Below are 22700 nucleotides of genomic sequence, written 5' to 3'. Positions count from 1 at the left end.
CTCTGCCTGCCGCTCTCCCTGCTTGTGTTCTCGTGTTCTCTCTTTCTCTCTGTCTCTCTGTCTCAAATAAATAAATCTTTTTAAAAAAAATTTTTTAAACTAATTCTGCTAGAGCCCAGTCAAAATGTAAATGCAAAATTACAGGTATTTAGAAAGTATTTTCATTTTACTGCCTGTATTAAAGAAGAAACAAAGTAATAATTGAAAGGTAACAGGGGGGCAGCCCCAGTGGCTCAGCAGTTTAGTGCCGCCTTCAGCCCAGGGTGTGACCCTGGGGACCCAGGATCGAGTCCCGCATCCGGCTCCCTGCATGGAGCCTGCTTCTCCCTCTGCCTCTGCCTCTCTCTCTCTCTGTCTCTCATGAATAAATAAATAAAATCTAAAAAAAAAAAGTTAACAGGGTTTATTGCCCCTTTTTTTTATATTTGGGGGAAGCACTTGTAGGGGGCCTTGCAGTCCATTGATCTTGGTATAGTTGACATATTGAGCAAAGAAGTAAACTTGATAAACTCCAGAGCTCTGTTACAATGTGTGTGAATAAACAGTTACATAGTCATTTTTAAATCAGGTGACTGAGGAACGCCTGGGTGGCTCAGCGGTTGAGCATCTGCCTTAAGCCCAGGATGTGATCCTGGAGTCCTGGGATCGAGTCCCACATCCAGCTCCCTGCATGGAGCCTGCTTCTCCCTCTGCCTGTGTCTCTAACTCTCCCTCTCTGTGTCTCTCATGAATAAATAAAATCTTTAAAAATAAATAAATAAATAAATAAATAAATAAATCAGGTGACTGAAAATCCAAGAACTTGGTGTGAAGGTTTTACCCCCTTCACTGCTGCTTTTGACTGGGCAGGTTGTTTTATAAGCCTGTATTAATTGGGTTTGGCTGAATTTATCTCAAAGTGGAATGTTTCATAAAATTCATTTATAATATGTACCTTACAAATGTTAAGTTTAATTATTAAACCTAGTGGTCCTTTATCAAATGCCATTAGTTTTTATTTTTAGGCCAATCCTAATATCCTGCTTTTTAGGAGACCATGTGTGTGTTGTTTTGAGAGAAAAACCACACATGTGAACTGGGGGGAAAGAGGGAGAGAATCTTTTTTTTTTTTTCTTTTTTTTTTATTAAAGATTTTATTTCTCTGAGAGAATGAGTAACAGAGAGCACAAGCCAGGGGGCAGAGGCAGAGGGAGAAGCAGACTCCCTGCTGAACAGGGAGCCGGATGTGGGACTCAATTCCAGGACCCCGGGATCGTGACCTGACCCGAAGGCAGACACTTAACTCACTAAGCCACCCATGCATCCCAAGAGAGGAGAATCCTAAGCAAGCTCCATGCCCAGTGCAAACCACCATAGGGCTCGATCTCACAATCCTGAGATCTTGACCTGAGCCAAAATCAAGTACCCCTAGGAGGCTTTCTTTTTTTTTTTTTTAAGATTATATTTCTTTTAGAGAGAGAAAGAATTCTCAGAGTCCCTATTGAGCCTGGAGCCCCACACAGGGCTCCATTCTAGGACACTGAGATCATGACCTGAGTTGAAATCAGGAGTCAGATGTTTAAGTAACTGAGCCACCCAGACACCTCTCCTAGGAGACATTTTTTAAAAACACCTAGTTTGGGATTCCTGGGTTGCTCAGTGGTTAAGCGCCTGCCTTTGGCTCAGGGCGTGATCCTGGAGTCCTGGGATGGAGTCCCACAACAAGCTCCCTGTATGGGGCCTGCTTCTCCTTCTGCCTGTGTCTCTGCCTCTCTCTGTGTGTGTCTCTCATGAATAAATAAATAAATTTTTTAAAAAAATTAAAAAATAAATAAAAACACCCAGCCAAAACTGTGTTTTTCAGTAAATTAAATTCTATGCATACACCATCCTTCACATTCCCATATAATCACAGAAATTATTTGTGTGCATATTCAGAAATCTCTGAGTAGGTCAGCATTCATGGAAATTGATCCCATTCTCTATCATGATGCAAGGAAAATAATATAGATAAAAAATATGTTAGGGAAAAAGTCTATTATTATTAGAATTCTACTTGCCTATTAAGTCCAGGAATGGTAGGTCTATATATAAGTGGCCTTTTTATTCAATTCTTCCTGACTATAAATAGACAATTCAGATATACAGTTTCTAGATTTTTTATACCAAGAGAAATAGACTTAGGTACATTGTATGTTTTAAGCTCTTTGACCAGAGAATTTACTGAGAACCCATTCAGAGTTGATTACTACTGTGCTCTTTATTTTTACAAAGTAATTTATTAGTTAAAATGTTAAATAAATTTTTATTATTTTCCATTTTCAGTCAGTTCTTCTAAAAAAGAAGCTGGAAGAACATCTGTAAGTATAAAAGCTGTTGAATTTCTTCTGTTCTCTCGTGAAATAAAAGTATTTTGTTAGGTTATTACAGAGGGTCTAGGCAATGGCTCAGGTGGCCCTGAGTATAGGGGAAATTATAAGACACATTCATAGTATCTGAAGGGTCATCTCCATCAAGGTCCTTAAATTAAAAATAAGTACTGCTTTAGAACTGTTTTCTCAAATAGGATTCCAGAGTTTTATATCTTTGTGATAGTATTTCTAACCATAGTTAGGAGTTTGAGACGCTAGATCAGGAAGCAGAAACCTTTTTCTATAAAGGGCCAGCCAGCAGTTACCCTAGGCTTTGTAAGCCATGGTCTGTGTCACAACCACTTAGTTGTGTAGTTTGAAAGCAGCCATAGATTATAAACTGATGTGACTGTTCCAATAAAACTTTATACAAGAACAAGCAGCAGGCTGAATTTGGCACACAGACTATAGTTTGCCAGTGCTAGAGTATAACTAGCTGAACCTACCTACCTTCCTTCCTTCCATTCCTTCCTTCCTTCCTTCCTTCAGATTTATTTATTTATTTATTCATGAGAGACACACAGAGAGAGGCAGAGGCAGAGGGAGAAGCAGGCTCCATGCAGGGAGCCTGATGTGGGACTCGATCCCAGATCCCGAGATCACGCCCTGAGCCAAAGGCAGACGGTCAACCACTGAGCCACCCAGGCGTCCCAGAATCTTCCTTTTTAAAGTACTACAGAGCTTATCAGCAGCAGATTTTTCAAACATTTCCTTGAATTGCAAATATATGAAAGTGACTTTTTAATCTAAAAGTGAAATAAATTGTAAAACGTTACATTTGTTTTCTCATGAAGAAATCTTCATCCATTTTTATCTTTAGCTGAGGTTGACATTGTTAGGAATGTTTCGTGATTTTTCTCACACCCAGTAACAATTTTAATGCTTCCTATCACTTTCTAGGAACTCTCCTAACAAACATTGAGCGGGGGTGGTCATGAACTGCTAGCCTATTGGGAATGTTACAGTGTTCCACTATAGTAAGCCCAACATCCTCAGTATCACAGAGAGAAAATGACTTGTTCTACAATGATTGGGGAAAAAAATTCTATTATCTGGTAATTTGCCTCATGCTATCCTTTTTTTTTTTTTTTTTTTTTTTTACGGTGGGAAAAGTGAGATAGTCCTAGCAACTGACTACTTGATGGCAAATCTAATAATGTGCAGATTCTTTATGTACTAGTAGAAGAGAAATGTTACCTTCTAACCATCGTGAGGTTACCTAGAGTCAGGATTCAGTACTGAATTCTGTCCTTTTTTCTTTCCTATTTCTGTAATGCAAAAAAAAAAAAAAAAGGAATGCCTGTTGTTTCATAAAACTGACCATTATTCTGTGTTCATTTACATGGTAAATATCTTTGTCAAAAAGAAGAAGTGATGATGAGGCCTATTAGTCTCCTGTGGCTGCCATAACAAATTACAAAAACTGGGTGGCTAAACAAAGCAGAAATTTATCCTCTACCAGTCCTTGAGGCTTTAAGTTTATAATCAAGGTAGTCAGCAGAATTGGTTCCTTCTGGAGGGTCTAAGGGAGAAATATGTTCCATGCCCGTCTTCAGGTTGGCTGCTAGCAATCCTCAGTGTTCCCTGATTAATAAATAACACTCCAATCCCTAACACCCCATCTTCACATGGCATGTTTCTCTCTACTTTTTATCTTCACATGGCCTTTTTTAAAGACACTAGTCATTGGACGTAAGGCCCACCCTGATCCAGCATGATCTCATCTTAACTAATTATATCTGCAAAGACACTGTTTTCAAATGATGTCACATTCCTAGGTATAGGAGGTTAGGATTTCACCATATCTTTTGGGGGAGATAAAATTCAATCCACAAGAAGGTCCATTGACATTTCAAAAGGTGATCATTCTCATGCAAATTAAAAACAACAGTGAAGACTATTTTGCACACACAAAATGTAAAATTTGAAAATCAGACATACTAAATATTGCCAAAGATGGTCAGCAGAGGTCATTCTAATCCATTCCACTGAGTATACATCAGTTAGCAAACTGAACATGCACATATTCTGTGACCTATCAGTTCCACTCCCTACATATACCCTAGCTTCCTAGAAGTGCTGTTACCATTTCTAGGTGTGTGTCAGGAGACATGTAGAAAGTATGAAAAAATGTTGTTTGCAATCATAAAAAACGTAGAAACAATACAAATACCACCGGTTTGTAAAATAGTAGCTAGAATGAGGTATGTTCAAACAACAGAACACTACAGTGCAGTAAAAAATACGTAACTTGGGGCTAACACATCAATATAAGTGAATCTTAAGAGCATGATGTTAAGTAGAAAATGGAAGTCATAGAACAATATATATAGTATGATATAAAAAGCAAAATTTGGTAAAATGCACCAATATATTGGTTAGGAATACACACAGGCTCATCACAAAAGTCATGAGAAAGATTAAAATTCTGAGTTTGGGTTCCTTAAGGTTCTGGAATAATTTCTGTTACATACCCTATTTCTTTACTGGGCTTAAATTTTCTTATTCTCTTAACTACTGTATATACTGATTTTTTTTTTTAAGATTTTATTTATTCATTCAAATGACAGATGCAGAGAGAAAGAGGCAGAGACATAGGCAGAGGGAGAAGCAGGCTTCCTGCAGGGAGCTCGATGTGGGACTCCATCCTGGGATCACACCCTGTGCCAAAGCAGATGCTCAACCACTAAGCCACCCAGGCATCCCTGTATATACTGATTTTATATCTAGATACATCACACTCTCAACAAATTTGTTGAAAAGAAATAGGCTTATTAAATCTTCATTTTTTTCTAGGAATAGGATATTATAAAAATTGATTAAAAACTTTATAGAGGTTTTATAATGTGAAAATCTTATTGCAAACATTTTCTAAAAATAAAAATAGAGTACTATCCACCAATAAAAAATTTGTTGAAAAAGAAATAGATTTATTAAAGTATTATGCATTAAAAAGACCAGAAATAGACTTTAAAAAGTGATCTGGGGGATCCCTGGGTGGCTCAGCGGTTTAGCACCTGCCTTCAGCCCCGGGCATGATCCCAGAGTCCCAGGATCAAGTCCCACACCAGGCTCCCTGCATGGAGCTTGCTTCTCCCTCTGCCTGTGTCTCTGCCTCTCTCTCTCTCTCTCTCTCTCTCTCTCTCTCATGAAAGATAAATAAAATCTTTAAAAAATAAAAAGTGATCTGTTTTCTTCAGGTTTTTTTTCTGTATTTTCTTCTGATTTATGCAGCCGTTTTTCCTCTTATATTACAAAGTGTCAAACTAAATACCATAGAGAGAATTGCACATATAGTAACTAACAGGAAGAAACTTATTTTCTGTGCATTTTTTACTCTTGTATTAGGATATATAACTTAGATAAAGTACACAAATGCTAAGTTCTAAGTTTGTTGGATGTTTTTCTACATAAATAGGTATCAACCTATAGAATCAACAGATCAACATATAGAATACTTCCAGCAACCCCCCAGGAGTCTTCATTCTATTCTATTTTTAAAATATATATAAAATTCATGTCAGATTAGACTTTTTATCCCTTTTTTGTTTCATAGCAGTTGCATGCTATGCAAGTGTATCCCAGAATAAAGAACATAGATCTTTTCATTTCAAGTGGAGAAAAAAAAGCAGTAGTAGATGACAATGTGTTACATATTTTGTTACAGAGAGAAGCTTCATGAAGCCAATAATGAATTGCAGAAGAAGAGAGCCATTATTGAAGATCTTGAACCACGATTTAATAACAGCTGTGAGTTTTTCCTAATTAGCATAGTTATTTTTAATCGAAGTTGACATACTATGTTACTAATTTTCACAGTTATTTTGTGTGGGGTTTTTTTTGTTTTTTTGTTTTGTTTTGTTTTTAAGATTTTAAAAGAGAGAGTGAGTATGTGTGCATGCAGGAGGGAGGGGCCCAGGCAGAGGAAGAGAGAGAATTCTAAGCTGATGCAACACTGGGCTCAATCTCATGACCCTGAGATCATGACCTGAGCCGAAACCAAGAGTTGGATGCTCAACAGATCAAGCCACCCAGATGCCTAGTGATGAGTTTATATAAAATTGTTCCTTTCAGGGGATCCCTGGGTGGCGCAGCGGTTTGGCGCCTGCCTTTGGCCCAGGGTACGATCCTGGAGACCCGGGATCGAGTCCCACATCGGGCTCCCGGTGCATGGAGCCTGCTTCTCCCTCTGCCTCTCTCTCTCTCTCTGTGTGACTATCATAAATAAATAAAAATTTAAAAAATATATATGTATCATAAAAAATTGTTTCTTTCAGAAATAGGTTCTATTACATATTCTAGCAATTAAAGAATTTATCTTATTTACAGAAAGAGTGTATAATCATCTTTACAGTATTTCTAATTATAGTTCTGAGTTTTTCCTTAGCTGTGGATGCTAATGAATATTTTATGAAATTAGCTGTTTTCATAGTATGTAAGTCAACCAAACTTTTACTGCTTTTGATATTTATACATGTAGGTAGCCTGACTTTATTAAATCTTTTATGTAGAGCACAACGCAGATCTCCCCCCCCTTTTTTTTAACTGTGGTGAAATATACATCACATAAATATGACCATTTTAAGGTTGCCTGGGTGGCTCAGTCCATTGAGTGTCTGACTTCAGCTCTCTGCTCATGATTTCAAGGTCCCGGGATCAATTCCCCAAGACGAGCTCCACGTTCAGTGGGGAGTCTGTTTCTCCCTATTCTTCTCCCTTACCCCCCACCCTCGCTCATATGTGCGCTCGCTCGCTCTCTCTCTTTCTCTCTCTGCTCTCTCTCTGACAGATAAAATCTTTTTTAAAAATGACTATTTTAACCATTTTTTAAGTATATAGTTCATTGACATTTAGTATATTCCCATTGTTGTACAAACACTATCCATTCCCAGAACTTTTTCGTCATCGCAAGCTGAAACTTTGTTTCTGTTAAACAATAACCTCCCATTGTTCCCTATCCTCCCAGCCCCTGGGAGCTACTGTTCTATTTTCCTTCTCTGAGAACTGTTCTAAGTAACTCATCTAAGTGGATTAATACATTTTCCTTTCAAATCTGGCTTATTTCACCTAGCAGAATATCTTTCTTTTTCACTTCTATCTCCATGTTGTTGCATGTATCAGAATTGAGCTGAATAATAATTTGATTATATATATTGACCACATTTTGTTTATCCACTCATCTACTGATGGATACTCTTTAATTTATGCATTTCCAGGCTGAAGTTTTTATTAGAAAAACTTTCTATAAAAACAAAAAATTACAAGTTTTTAAAATATAATTATATATAGGAGTAGACCAAACACTTTCAATGCTGTTAACTAATCATTTTATCATTTTGAAACATTTTTCAGGTTGTTACAATCTAAAAAAAATTTTTTTTTCACTCATCTGTAGCCTTAAAAATTGAAGAATTACAAGAAGCTTTACGAAAGAAAGAAGAGGAAATGAAGCAAATGGAGGAACGATATAAAAAGTACTTAGAGAAAGCCAAAAGTGTAAGTATGAGTTTCTGGGCTTCTCACTCCACTTTCTGATCCTGTTTCACTGGTCATCCAATTTAGGACAAGTACAGTGACTTCTTATATCAAGAGCTATCAGGAAAAGAACAAAAAATCTTTTGACAAAAAAAAAAAAATGCTGAGGATGAAACATAGATCCAAATAGATCACCCCATACTGTAGTTACTAATTACAAAGAGGAAAATGGTCCTTTATGTAGAAAATAAGTGGCAGTCCCCTCTTTAGGGTAATAATCAAAATTAGCTACACAAATGATAGGATAACCAGCAGATGTAGTATCATTATCAATAATATGTAACCTGAGCCTAAGCCATCTTTTAGACCTAACTTTCAGTTTCCAGAGAAAATGAGATTATTGGAACAAGTTGAATAATACCTTCAGGAAATAATCAGATAAATCCAGAATTGGGGATAAAAGTCAGTGTTATGAAAAACAAAAAAAAAGCCATTGGAGTATGGGGGGAGCACAAGAAGCTCTTCTAATTTAAAAGATCCCAAAGGGATCAAAGTGCCAAATGTAACCTTAATCTTTGGATCCTGAATTGTGGGTAAAAGGAGGAGTGATTTATCAAAGACATTTTGGAGACACCTGTGGAAATGTATATTTGGACTGAATAGTGATGACTTACAGAATTGTTCATTTTTATTACAGATGATACTGGTATCATGATTGTGTAAGAGAATGTCCTTAGTCTAAGGAGATGCATGTTGAAGTATTTAGGGGTTACATGTCACAAGATACACAGATTACTTTACAGTAGGCTCCCAGACAAGCGTGTGTGTGTGTGTGTGTGTGTGTCTGGAGAGAAGATGTGGCAGTGCAGCAAATGGTAAATTGGGATTAAAGGAAGTGGGTTTTTTCTTCCCCTCTTTCAGTTTTCTATAGCTTTGATCAGTTTTTTTTTTTTAATTTTTTTTTAAAGATTTTATTTATTTATTCATGATAGTCACAGAGAGAGAGAGAGAGAGAGAGGCAGAGACAGGCAGAGGGAGAAACAGGCTCCATGCACCGGGAGCCCGACGTGGGATTCGATCCCGGGTCTCCAGGATCGCGCCCCGGGCCAAAGGCAGGCGCCAAACCGCTGCGCCACCCAGGGATCCCTTTTTTTTTTTTTTAATTTTTTTTTTTAAGATTTTAAGCTTTGATCAGTTTTGATAGTAAAAGTATTGGTTCAAAAAGCAAAATGACCCTTCCCAGAAGACTGCTAGTTGGTCAGCTAGAATTGCATCATATGCCCATGCCTAAACCAACCCACTGGCAGAGGTGATGGGGTCACAGTGATGGGCTTTTTCACCATCAGGACCTGCTCTCCTAGAGTAGAGGGCTGGTCAAAGGCAGATGGTAGCTGAGCCACATCAGAGGGAAGGAAAGGGAAGGGGAAGACACCTGTCAGTAATGTCTACTGTAGTATTATTTGTTAATTTTAAGCCAGAATTGCTTGCCATAATTGATTCTTATATAGCTGGAAGTGTTATATAAATGAAAGTTTTAACAATTGAATATTCTTTCATACATTCAGATCTTAAAGTATCCTTGCAAGATAGCTTTATGATTCTTACAAGGTTTACCTTTAAGTTTGGGTTTTTGTTTTTTTTTTTTAATGTTTATTCATTCATGAGAGACAGAGAGACAGAGAGAGAGAGAGAGACCGGCAGAGGGAGAAGTAGGCTCCACACAGGGAGCCCGACGTGGGACCCAATCCAGGGACTCCAGGATCACGCCCTGAGCCGAAGGCAGGCGCTAAACCGCTGAGCCACCCAGGGATCCCAAGTTTTTTTAAGTAACTGCTTCCTTAAATGTTATAGCCTTTAAATTGAAACTTTAAAATTTTTTCTTTGTTTCTTTTTGCAGGTTATCCGGACTTTAGACCCTAAGCAGAATCAAGGAGCAGCACCAGAAATACAAGCTCTTAAAAATCAGCTCCAGGAACGGGACCGACTGTTCCATTCTTTAGAGGTAGTTTGCTATACTATACAATAAGATATTTGGTTTTTGGTTCTTTATTTTCAAGGACTCTTGCTATATACAACTGTGTCCATGAATTTAGATAATTTATTTTATTATTGAATTTTCATCTTTACATGTTTACATGTGCTTGTTTTTTTTAGAGAGAATATGAGAAAACAAAGACTCAAAGAGAAATGGAGGAGAAATATATTGTTAGTGCCTGGTACAATATGGTAAGAAAACAATACTTAAATTCTCTGCAAAGTTCAATGAATATGTAATATTTATCATACTATCTGTATTGTAGAAGTAGTTCTACCAAATGAATCTGAAAGTAATTGCTATCCTAACACACACTAACCAAACCTAATGCTTATCATAGGATTGAAGAGTAGAAATGAGAACCATCATAATCAGGGTTAGGAAGTATTGAACACATCATTATCCCTAGAGGATAGATAAATGACAGTGTGATTTCTGGGCCTGAAAACCATTTTATTCTAGGAGAAGGGGACTTTAATAATACCAGAACATAGTTGCAGTGTTTATTGTGTGAGATTACTCCATTGCCTTTGCAGGAGTGGTACTTAAAATGAAGATGGTTTGGAAAATGTTCATAGTTTTAAACCCTGAACAACTGGAGGTTTTGAAATTGAATTTTCTAACACAAAAAAAAGGTGTTAAAAATATTGCAGGGGAAAATAAATGCTTATTAACTTCCTGGGCTTCAGTAAGATTTTCTGGATATGAATAGCTGTGAATTTTGAAGAGCGCTGCTGTACTTTAATTTTGTCCTAGACCTGTCTTTTTTTCTTCATTGTTTTTCTTCCAGCAAGACCACTTTTGCCTTGGCAAAATGTTAGTTGCCTAAGACAGGAAATTGAACCAGACTTTTTCCATCATCCCCTTCTCCCCATCCCCAACCCTACAGTTATGTTGCCATTGTTTCCTTTTTACAGTTGTAACTGATACTGTGTCTTAAAGGGTGATGTCCCAGGTCTCCAATGATGGGATTTGATCTTTGTCAAAAATTCCTGTAATTTCATGATATGTCCACATTTATATTTGTCTTGGTTAAAACAACATATTTCATATTTTATCACAATTTAAAAAAACAAAGGAAATCAAATTGGGTTTAGAATACTATTATTGTTAACAAATATAGATTTTTTGAAAATTAAAAAATAGGGGATAACTATTTAAGGAAGTTCTCTAAGTACTAGTTCTGACTCCACCTATTCTCTTTCCTCTCTGTCCTCTTGAAGGGTTAGTGTTAGTGATCTTGGAACTCTGCCCCTCAATCCTTATTAGTCATTTCATAGTTTTGATTGATTTGTATGGCTTCACATATTACGCTTACAGAATTGAATTTATTTATTCTGTGACATAATAAAGAATAGCAGGTCTATAGAGAGTGAAGAAATAACTCCTAGTAGACTCACACAAGTTATGTTCTAGTAAAGTTAGCCAGTAACAGCTTCATACATACATTCGGAAAGTTCTGCATCCCAAACCATTGAATGGAAGGGAAACGACAAGCACCGGGATAAGGCACTAAGTACCTCAGAGTGGCCTGGTCATGGCTCCTGTAGTCTTAAAGGTATGTGAAGAATTGGAGTAAGTTGGTTAGAATGTGAAAGTGAAAAAAAGATAGTATATTTAATATAAAATATAATCGGCAATATATGTAGCCAAATTAATAAATTAAAGACTACCAGTAGCTATTTGTCAGTTTTCTTCAAATTCTTAAATGCTTTGATTTCAAATTGAGTAAAAAACATGTTCTGGGGGGGGAAGGGAAAAAAAAAAACATGTTCTGGATTTTCCCATTGGGAAAATGGAGAAATGTTGTGAATTTGGGTGTATGCAATAGACCAAAATTCTGTTAAAGACAGAGAGCCCATGACCAATGTTTTCCCTAGATGCTAACTAACAAGTGCTAGGAAGATGAATGTTTGGTCTTCTGTCCTCTGTGCTGATCTGTCCAGTTCACTTTAGGAAAGCCCTGGGACTTTTCACATAGCTTGGCTTATGCACCTGCTCTCCTTTTGGATCTCAGCTGCTTATTTCTTCCTTTCTTCCTTGTTGCAGTGCCCACTTGCTCCTGTCAGTTACCTGTAGCCAATCACTAGTAAGAATAGTCACATGCAGTTCTTTTTTTCTTTTTTTTTTAAGATTTATTTATTTATTTATGGTAGACAGAGAGAGAGAGAGAGAGAGAGAGAGAGAGAGAGGCAGAGACACAGGAGGAGGGAGAAGCAGGCTCCATGCCAGGAGCCTGACGTGGGACTCGATCCCGGGACTCCAGGATCGCACCCTGGGCCAAAGGCAGCTGCTAAACCGCTGAGCCACCCAGGGATCCCCTTCACACGCAGTTCTTAATATTTCCCTGGTCAGGGTTCCTTACTGCTTATTAAATAAGTATCTAGATCACTTTTTCCCTGATCTCCTCACAGAACAACAGGTTAAAAGGCGCACTCCCAGAGCTCTCCTCCCTCCTGTTAAGGCAATTGTCTATCCTGTCCTTTCTGAGCTAGTAGGCCATCCTACTCCAGGCTTCAAGAAAGACCCCTGGCTCTCGGTTGGGCCTTCTGTTGTGGACTGTCAGGAATTTTTCTTAATTTGCTTGAGAATACAAGCCTGCCTGGAGTGAAGAAAAACACCTTGGTGGTATGTATTATACCTAGTGTGGCTTTCCTCCTCAAGAAACGACATGTGCATTTGTGTTTTCCACTCAAAATAAGCCATATAATTTCCACAACCCCCTGTGAATCAGCTGCTACCAATTGATTGCACTTTTTGTCCTTCGAAAATCACTTTTTACATTTGATTTGAAAAGGAAATATGATGATTGAATATGGGTAACATATTCTAAAATTCTGTCTCTATTATCTGGTGTTTTGGTTATTGTAAATTCAGAAAATTAAGCCTTAATTTTTCCAAGAGAAGATTTGTACCTAATTTTGGAACTAATATGTCTCTATAAGATTTTAATCTATAATGAACAGAATTAACATTCCTAATTGTGCCTTATAATGCAATGTGACAAATTCTGCATGATGAAATTTTCTTTTGTGAGAGTATGTTCCACTTTTTTTCATTGATTACTTTTTTTTCCTATGTTATATAGGGAATGACCCTGCATGAAAAGGCGGCTGAAGATAGACTTGCTAGTACAGGTTCGGGGCAGTCATTTCTGGCTAGGCAAAGGCAAGCAACCAGCACAAGAAGATCTTATCCGGGCCATGTTCAACCAGCCACAGCAAGGTAGACAAGTCTTGCCATCAGAATTAAAAAACACCCTGCATTCAAAACATACTTCTGTTACATATGACAACATTTCAGGAAATTCAGCCAGCTTATTTTTTGTCTCTTTTATGTTGGTATTTAGTTGTTTCTCATTTGAGGACTTTCTCTCTCCTCTATCTATATTTTAGTTTCTTGGTTCTTTATTTTGTAGTCCTTTCAGTTCCTTTTAATGTGCCAAAAATTTTTAAATGCCCAATTAAAGTGTTGTATAATAGTGTAGTACTTTTCTTTGTATGAAAATGTCCTTTCCCCAATGGTGTAGGCTTTGTAATGAATTAGATTTTCTGCCAATAATTGATATACAATTTATATTCTTTATTGTGCCTCTGTGTTACCATGCTTTATAAGAATGTCTTTGTTTAAAGGGAATTAATCTTTTTATGATGTATTAATCTGTGTTTTCAATTGTTTTCCAAATGCACTTCAAATAACTTGCATATTTACTATATAAAATGATTGGCAAGTGCACTTTTTGCAAAGACATAAATACATTGGCAGAGGTGCTAATCAGATGTTACCTAAGGCACCTGATAGATTTATTTAGAGGGGAAAAAATGAGTTTTCCACATTGTTTTATAGGAAATTAAATTTGTCCGAAGATTTGGAAACTATTTTTAAAACATACATAAAATTTCATTATTTCTTGCTATCTTGTTTGCTGACAGAAGATAAATGCATTGATTAGGTTATTTGGGGGGAAATTACAGAAGAAAAAAAATCAGGCAGTGCATTAATTTTTTTCTTGTTTTGGAATATCCTAGTAACTGAAGATCAAATTATAGCAATGTGGCTAACACTTACAGTTTCAATAGCCCTCCATATCTAAAAGATTTATTTTCCATATACTTACAAGTAATAGGTAGCCTTACCTTTTGGACAATTTCCTGTTGAGCATCTCATTTTACTTATTCTTTAATATAAATCCTTCTATTTCTCAGTAATTCCTAAACCTGACATCCTAATATGTCATTAAGATCAATAAGTGACTTCTTGTATGTGATGTTATGACAGTCTCTTAACATTTTTTCTTAATTCTATGTACTAGTCCAAGAATTTGCTACTGAATAGATTCTCTTGGGTAGTTGGTTGCCTTGAAGTTCTGAGATTTGTTGACAGGTTGTAAACCATGTTCATTTACGTTGATGAATGGCTGTCAAGTAATAATGATTATAAAGCACTTTGTATAAGGTGCTATGTAAATGTGAAATATCATCCATTTGAAAATGAAATGCCTCTGCCTGACTTTCCATATTGGCTTAAGAATTTGGTTCCAAATTATATTTAAGTTCCCCTCCAGCCTTTTTCTTGCATCATGGCCAATTTTTTTTTTAAAGCAAAAAATTATTGAAATTAGATTGGTTGGTTGGTTGGTTCTGGTTTTAGATAGGTCACCTAAAAGATTTTATTTCATGTACTTGCTATTTGGAAGTTCAGGTTTCATTTAGTCCTGTATATTACATACAAATGAATAACTCTAAATCAAGCTACATGTAATTAAGAATTTTCAGAAACCATATTCAGGTGTCTGACTTCAAATTCTTTACTGATTTTTTTAAGTAAATTGACCTAAAAGTTAGTAGTGTTTTCATTTGTCCTCAGAAACTGTACTTGAAGAAAAGTATTAGAGTGTACACAGAAATGATTCCATATTCGTGCTAATTTTTTACATTAAATACAGAAGTCTGAGTGCAGTGTGAATGCTTCTGCCTGATAAGACTGTAAAGCAGGAAGAATTAGTAATAGTGGAGCGAACCACATGAATAGAATGCATTGTGGGGTTTCAGGAGGCTAAGCAGACCTCATCAACATAATTTTAACAATAAAAGATTAAAAACCAGTTAAGAGGGTTCTGCCCATGTCCCCTTATTTCACAAATACCATAAGGATTTAACTGTTTTAAAACAGGACATTAACACTAACCTTGGTAACATTAATATTATTTGGAAATTATACTATGTGCAGAATAAGATAGATGAAAATAAAAGAGTCTATGAGCTATTCATTGAATGGATTGTATCCTATGAGATGAGAAGTTTTCATTTTAGTTCTATATTTACTGTCCCAGTCCTGGTCTCCTACCTACGTACCTACCTACCCACCCACCTACTCAGATATATATTTCTCTGAATGGGAGAGAGGAAAAGGTGCCAGGCTTTTAGAAGCAAGTTTCTTATTTTGCTTTGGCATCTTTGGCATGCTGTTATTTTGGTGTTTACATTCACAACTTTCATTTCCCTTTACCTGTATAGTTTAGTATGTTACTTTGATTAGATAGAAGAAATTCTATTTCCAAACATTCTGATATTTTTTTTAAAAAGCAGGAATAAAACTTAGCTGTAGCAGTGACAGCCCTGTTCCTCTTGCCCAGCTTTGGACAGGATTTATAAATCACTATTTCTCCAGTAATGGTTAATAATTTCTCAGGAGGTTTGTGAAAGTCTTAGCGTGCTTTATCTAGATGTGAGCTATACTGTGCTGTATTTTTACAAATTCCTCATATACAGTAGCTTCATACAGTGGAGCTAGCCCTGGCCTCAGCAGTGGAGTAAGTACAGTGTTACTGCATTAGGTTGGAATGATCCATCCCTGCAGTGTTGGATTCTTAAAAAAGCTTATTTTCTGTTGTCCTTCTAACCAGGGTAAAAGAATACAAAGTAAATAACTAAAGAATATTAAAGAATAACATTTATGTTCTGCAGTGTGTACTTAGAAAGTTTGTAATTGGAAAAAAATCCAACAAATATCATAGTTCACCACATAGGAAAAGAGAATAATACAACTGTACATATCTTAAAAGAGTTTCAAAAACTCAATAATTTTATCATTTGTCTAATTATTTGATAATAATTGACAAAAGTCGCTAAATAAAGGACCAATGTTCCAAAATTGATTAAGATTGAATTATTTCTGTTTGATAGCCCTAGCCTGGTAAAGTTGGCTTGATGAGGTATGAGATGATTAGATAATAATAGGATAATTTTGCTGAAGTTTTACTGTTTTTGTTTATATAGTAAAAGCTCACTGTACAAAATTAAGCTAGATGTTATTCAGTCATAAACCTTGGTCTTTATATCTCATTAGTCCCTGCACAGACATGAGAATCCACACTGTGCAAGTGGATCAGCAATAAGCGATTGTTCAGTGAAAGATGAGTTAGGCTGAAGAAAAGGTGATTTTATTAGCTACTTTATTCAGATCTCCTTTTCAGTAGCAGCTTTGTTTTTGTTAGCTAATGATAAGAAATATTTTTGAGTGTCCCTTGCTCCCAGACAAGCATTCATCTTTTCAAGATAACACCATGTTAAATTTCATTTTTTTAAATTTTTATTTATTTATTCATAGAGACAGAGAGAGACAGAGACAGGCAGAGGGAGAAGCAGGCTCCATGCAGGGAGCCTGACGTGGGACTCGATCCCAGGTCTCCAGGATCACGCCCTGGACCGGAGGCGGCACTAAACCGTTGAGCCACCCGGGCTGCCCAGATAACACCATGTTAAAAATATGAAAATCTCTATCCCAATATGAGAAGTATTTTGAAACAAAAATCTAAATTTTTAAAATTATCTTAACTTTCTACATTTAATTTCCAATTGTCTAAACCTTAGATTTTGGAATGTTACAATTATCCCCAGTGGAACATGTGAGATTATCTGAAAAAGCATCCACAACCCACAGCCAGTGTAAACCTAGCTAGTTTTACAGCCCCATGGATAAGAACAACCATGATCCTAAAATGAGAGAAAAATGCTAGGTTTCTTGCTTTTTGCTAACTGTAGAATAACATTAAGACAAAATGCTTTTTGTTGTCTATTCATTAAACTATGGAAGGAAACTTTGACTTCTTAACCTTGTATTATGAAGGGACTCTTATCAAGCTGATGTAGCATTATATTTCTTCAAAGGCAAGCCGGTATGATACCCTGCAGTAGATGAAGGAGTGTACTAAACAAAAGAAATGGGGTATCAGAGTCTTTGAAAATTATTTTAGTGTGCTTTTTATTTTCCCTTTTTATAAGTTAAGAGGGTTTCCATTCAATATGATAATCTCTTTTTCTATAATCCCAACTGTCAAAATAGCAGTTTATTTTGGTAGTTGTACAACCCAGTTTCATTACATTTAGAAAGCAGTTTCAGAGCTTATTCTTTGTAACTATAATGATTCTAATATTTTTTATCATGAAGTTTTTATATGAGGAAGGGTATTGTCAATGTATCTGTCATCCAATTTTTTACTTTCTGTAAAGCATATTTAAATAATAATTGGTGTATGTTCCTTTTATGAAAAATTTGAAAATGTTCTATTGTCCAATTTAAGCACAATAATTTTGTTCTAAAGTTTTGTAGTAAAACTGTTCATTTTTCAGAAACCCAAAAAGCAAAATAATTTGCCACTGACACAGCTAATTTCTGCTTTTCCCCACCCCCCAAAAACCACAGAAATATTACTTTAGCTTCCTCTTTACAAAGTGAAGGACAATACAAATGTGATGATATACATCTCTTTTAAATCATTGATTATGCTCTTGGGAAGAATGAATGTATTGATTATGTTGTTAAATAGCCTTTTATCAATCCAATCCAACTCACAATTATCTATGAATTTAAAAACTTATGAAGTTTATGTAATGTTATCTTGAACTATACTTGGATTCTTCACATTGCACTTAAATTGATAAAAGGACATTAGTTTATTTGAGAAACTAGAGACCTGAACCTAATTATGGCAAGTATATGAGTTTTGACAGTTGTAGGGTGTCTATACATGTTCCCTAACAATTATTTATCAACAATCATGTGATGTCTCTCTTCATTATTTTTCTATTTTCCAATATTTTTCAGTAATATTCTGTAAGATAGGTTTGTATGCCATATTTATAAGTAAACATAAAAATTTGAGAAAGTAACGGAAGGCTCTTAAGACAAATCCATTCCTAGAAATTAGAATGGACTATTGGGATAAGAAATGGCCTGATGATAAACAAGTATCTAGGTGGATAAACGTACTAATGCAATTAAAAATAACACTGTCTTAACAAATGTTCCTAAAGTGACAGTTTACATAAAATCTTCTGGCTTTCTTACATGATCATTAAATAAAAAGGAGTAGACAAAATTTATTTTCTAATTGTCCTTCCCTTTGGTGGGCATTAACTGGGGATACAATATTAACTATATGGTTATCGGGGGGGGAAGCATCTATTTTCATTTTAAAACTGTTCCCCATTACTAAATCTAAGATAATCACTTGAAGCCATTAAGGATACTATGGTTTGATCAGATGAGAAATCTGTGGTGGCTGAAAATTACTACCGATTTCTCTAGATCTGCTGCTTTGTCTAGTTTATAAACCTTAGGCTCAATGTTATGTTCCCCCCTAATTAGACATAGTAGCCCCCACAAAATTTTGCTTTAACTGAAGGCAAGAGTAGAGATTTTAAAATATATATTCAAGAGAATCTTTTATGTACCTGATACATTACCCCTAGGCTCTGAATTAGATCTTTAGCGTCTGAAGATGAAATCATCAGAAGTGTCCATGGCCTCAAACTTTCAGGCCCATAGGACTATCAAATATCCCAAATTATATCTACTCAGAGCTTAAAGGAAGAATTAACTATCATGACAAGAATAATCTCAAAGTGAGAAAAGGGAAACTACCAAAGCATGTGTGGCTTTAATGTGTGTGGGAGACTTCTGAACAGGTGTTATCACTTAAGAGATCTCTAAGTTGACAAAGGAAAATAATTAGTTTAGCAGTTACATTGTCAAAATTAATAAAAGGGACTCATGTTTATTCTTGCTGTATTTGTCAACCTATGGGCAGTGGTTACTGTATATATATTCTATAGTATGTTTATATATGTCACTATTAGAGATGAGTGTCTTAATATTATTTACTGTTACATCTATTCATTTATGTATTATTTATACTTTACCACAAGACTCACAGCACTTTACTAATATTAGATCATTATTTTTCTTCTGCTTTTCTGTGGCATTTTCAACTTGTATCTTTTACACTAGGGTTTTTTTCCTTATGTTAGAGCACTCACTAAGAAAAGTGTAACAGATCACCCAGAGAAATGGGCTCTGTACTCTTCCTGAAATATCTAGAGTGGGATCTGAAAATATAAGTCTAGAGATCTATTTGAAGCTGCTTTGGGGCTACTAGGCATCAATTACATTTTATATTTCACATTAATAAGACTCTTTTCAAGTCAATACTCATGAAGCCAAGTTCTCTCAAATGCCAATACACTTGAAACTTTCTGTTTTCTGGAGTTGCATTAATAAAAAATAAATAGTCTTCTAGTTAATCAGATGTTCTTACCTTTGGTTTGCCTGTCTCCTAAAATACAGACATATCAGTTACCCTTCGCTTTCTTTCATAGTTCTTCATTATTGCCTAGCCCCAAAGACATGAGAAAGCAAGCCAGGTTCCAGGAGCTCTAAAGTCAGAGAATCTAAGAAATGGTGGGGGTTAGCTGATGGGAAAAGGCAATCAGTACAGATGGCAGAATGTTCCAGAAATATTCTTCATTCTGCTATAACAGATGAGCTTAATGAACTTGGCTATTCTTAAGTTCAAATATGGCAGTTTTCAGCTTGTTCTATTAAGATATGTCTCTAAGAGTCAAGACTCTTCCATTTGTAACTTGAATATGTTAATATTTGAATCATAGTCCAAAAGTAATTGAAGTATTTGTTAGGTAACCATTGACACATGATTACCGCCAAAGAATAGGGAGGTTTGCGCATAAGAACTTTCTTTTAGAGTTTTGTTTTTGTGCTTTTACATGAGAGAAATGCTTTTGTAGTATGAAAAGTTTCTGTAGTATTTTCTTCTGCATTTCCTCCTGTTCTACTGATGCTCTTTGCTTAAGTTACCTAGAAGAAAGCGACACTGAAATAGAGAAGTCTAGACCCTGACCTTTGAGGGAAGAGCTGCTTTTGTCCCCCCAAAGTAAAAAATTAAAAATGAAATATACTCATACAGAAGCAAAATATAATGTTTTGAATATCTACTAATTAGTTGGTGGATGGATAAGTTACCTTCTAAGTGTCTTTATCATCCAGTGTCTTTTTGCTAATTTAGATAAGACTAGATTCTATACCTATATTGTCCGATTTATTAGCCACTAGCATATGATGATTTAAATTTAATAAAATTCAAACTGTGGTTCTTCAGTCACCTAACCACACGTCCAGTGCTAAGTGCCACACATGGACAGTGGTTACCATTTTGGACACATAAATACAGAACATTTCCATCATTGCAGAAAATGGTTTTTTTTACAATGCCCGAAGAGAAAATAGGAACAAAATAAAAGTACTCAATTAACTTATAAACTCTTAGATTCTACTGCCATAGTTGAAGAAAATGGTATTTCATATAAAAATTAATACAGCCCTTTTTAAAGTCATTGGAATAATCAGAACCCCATTCTTTGAAATTAGTTTTCAATATATTTTTAAACAGATGCTCAGCACTTTACTTTTCAAGTAACATAATTAAATCATTTTATAAATCATAACAGTATATTCAGGCTTTTTCCCCCTTTTTTGTAGTCTTTTCAAATTGATGATACATAGTTCATCTGCAGGTAGAACAGAAACCAGTGAATTCTTTATTTACAAATAAAAACTGTTAAACATTTATCCTTCTCTTCTGTTTTTTTAATTATATATAGATCTAATGAAAGTGGAAAAGTTTTTTTTGTTTATCTCTCCCTTAAAGGTACATCAGGATCCAAATTATTTCTTGGGTTTTCTTTTTTTTTGGGGGGGGGGGGTTCTTCATAGTTTCTTGCTCTTAATAACTTGGATTATAAATCACATTCAGTTTCATGTATGAGGCAAGCATTTTATTCTGGTGACTTAATGAAACCTTTTAGTATTTACTTCTTAACATAATGAAAAGGATGTATATGGATGCATCTTTAAATTTTTAAATGAAAATAAAGAGACTAATCATAATTCTCTTGAGTCAGCTTGGTGCTTAGTTAAATACTAAAGCTATCGTTAGGAAGTCAGGATGCTTTCCTCTCCCTTTTTAAATGTTTTAAATCAGGCAACAGACTCAACCCAGTAGTGTCAAATTCCAAGCAAATTATGAAATTCTTATTGTTCAGTACAGCTGGGTAAAAGGTGTGATTTGAGGGTTTTGGTGTGTGTTTTTTTTTCTTGTTGGCCTAATTTAATGTGTGTACCACAGAGACTCATGTTAGTTAAGGGAAATTTTCATTATGCTTGAAATAAATAGTATTTTAATATAAATACAGGAAATGACTGTACACAAATGCCAATCAATGATTTAAGGCCTTCAAAATTGTTTTAATAGTAGCCTTTTGTTTTTTAATAACCTTAGTAATTTAAAATTTAGATGCACTAAAATGTCATTGCCGTTACTAACTTTGCTGTGTACAGGTTATGTATAATTCAGAATGCTTTGCACTTAGAGGAATAATTTGTGGGTTTATCTTGTTTTGCAAGTTTTCATGTTTTGACAATTGCCCCACCATTTATACACCCAATTTTTGGTTGTGTAACAAATGGTAAAATTCAAGCATACCTAATAATTTAATAATTTGCCTTATTTTGATTAATAAATTCTGTCAAAGATTTGAAGATAGAAAAAGGCTTTTTTTTTCCTTAAATATTTTTTACACTTTTCAGATGAGCTGGAAAACACCTTAGTACATTAGAGTTGGAGTTGTATTGATTACAGTCCCAGCTCTAAAGCCTTATACTCATGTCTTAAGTATTATTGATTGTTCTATGAATTGTTGTTAGTTTCCTATTTGGCATCAGAGTTATCCACCTTGCAGCTTAGCTTTTACAAAAAGGGTATTACTAGCTGTATTCTTATTTCTGGTTGACTATTGAATTTATAATTTAATGACTTCATTCTTTGTCAATGTAATCCAAAAATGAAATCCCCTTAGGACTCTAAATTTCTCACTTCACAAATGGAATCAATACAGAAATAGCAACATTGTACATAATAGCATCCAAGGATTTTTCCATGTGTTTACCAAGTTTACCAACCATTTACTGTATATCAGATTGGTGGGTTTTCTTAACTGGTTTTCCAAGGTGAATGACTTGTTAGTCTCAGTAAGAAATTTTCACTAAATCACAAAAACATAAGGTCCAATAACCACCAAAAGACAGATTTTTTATTTTTTTGAAATCTTATATTTCCTTTTGATATCACTTATTCATTTTAATTTTATGACTGCCAACTTGTTATGGTATTAATTATATGTGTATGTTTATATGTATGCATATAATATATGTATATGAAGAATAAAGTTAAGATTTGGTCAAACTATATTTTCCCATTCAAGTACAAAAATGTTTTCAAGGCTGCAAAAAGTGTACAGTTGTTAAACAAGTTGTAAATAAAGACTTGTATAAAAATTCAATGTAGTTTTTTTTTTTACTGCTCTTAAGCTGTGTCAAACACATATTTAATAATTGTCTAATCATATTCTTCCCCTTGCCTTTGGCACTTGCTATGGTGTCCTATC

The 22700-nt window shown here is 35.2% G+C and overlaps 1 protein-coding gene across 4 annotated transcripts in view; it reads left to right on the top strand.

Moving 5' to 3' along the window:
• HOOK3 (hook microtubule tethering protein 3) overlaps positions 1 to 20146 on the top strand; it is a 109750-nt gene extending 89604 nt beyond the window's left edge. For 3 of the 4 annotated variants that reach the window (XM_025993691.2, XM_072763358.1, XM_072763357.1), the window contains 6 exons: positions 2305 to 2339; positions 6058 to 6140; positions 7786 to 7886; positions 9763 to 9867; positions 10020 to 10091; positions 12989 to 20146. In XM_025993691.2, the coding sequence (XP_025849476.1) occupies positions 2305 to 2339; positions 6058 to 6140; positions 7786 to 7886; positions 9763 to 9867; positions 10020 to 10091; positions 12989 to 13129 (537 nt within the window). In that variant the 3' untranslated portion in view covers positions 13130 to 20146. Of the gene's footprint in view, positions 1 to 2304; positions 2340 to 6057; positions 6141 to 7785; positions 7887 to 9762; positions 9868 to 10019; positions 12529 to 12988 lie in introns of all 4 variants that reach the window. The other variant, XR_012002543.1, reaches the window with a different exon arrangement.
• Positions 20147 to 22700: the final 2554 nt, after the last annotated feature.

The sequence above is a fragment of the Vulpes vulpes genome, chromosome 7 (genome assembly GCF_048418805.1).
Source record: "Vulpes vulpes isolate BD-2025 chromosome 7, VulVul3, whole genome shotgun sequence".
NCBI classification, from domain to species: Eukaryota; Metazoa; Chordata; class Mammalia; order Carnivora; family Canidae; genus Vulpes; species Vulpes vulpes.
This window is presented reverse-complemented; position numbering and strand designations above follow the sequence as displayed.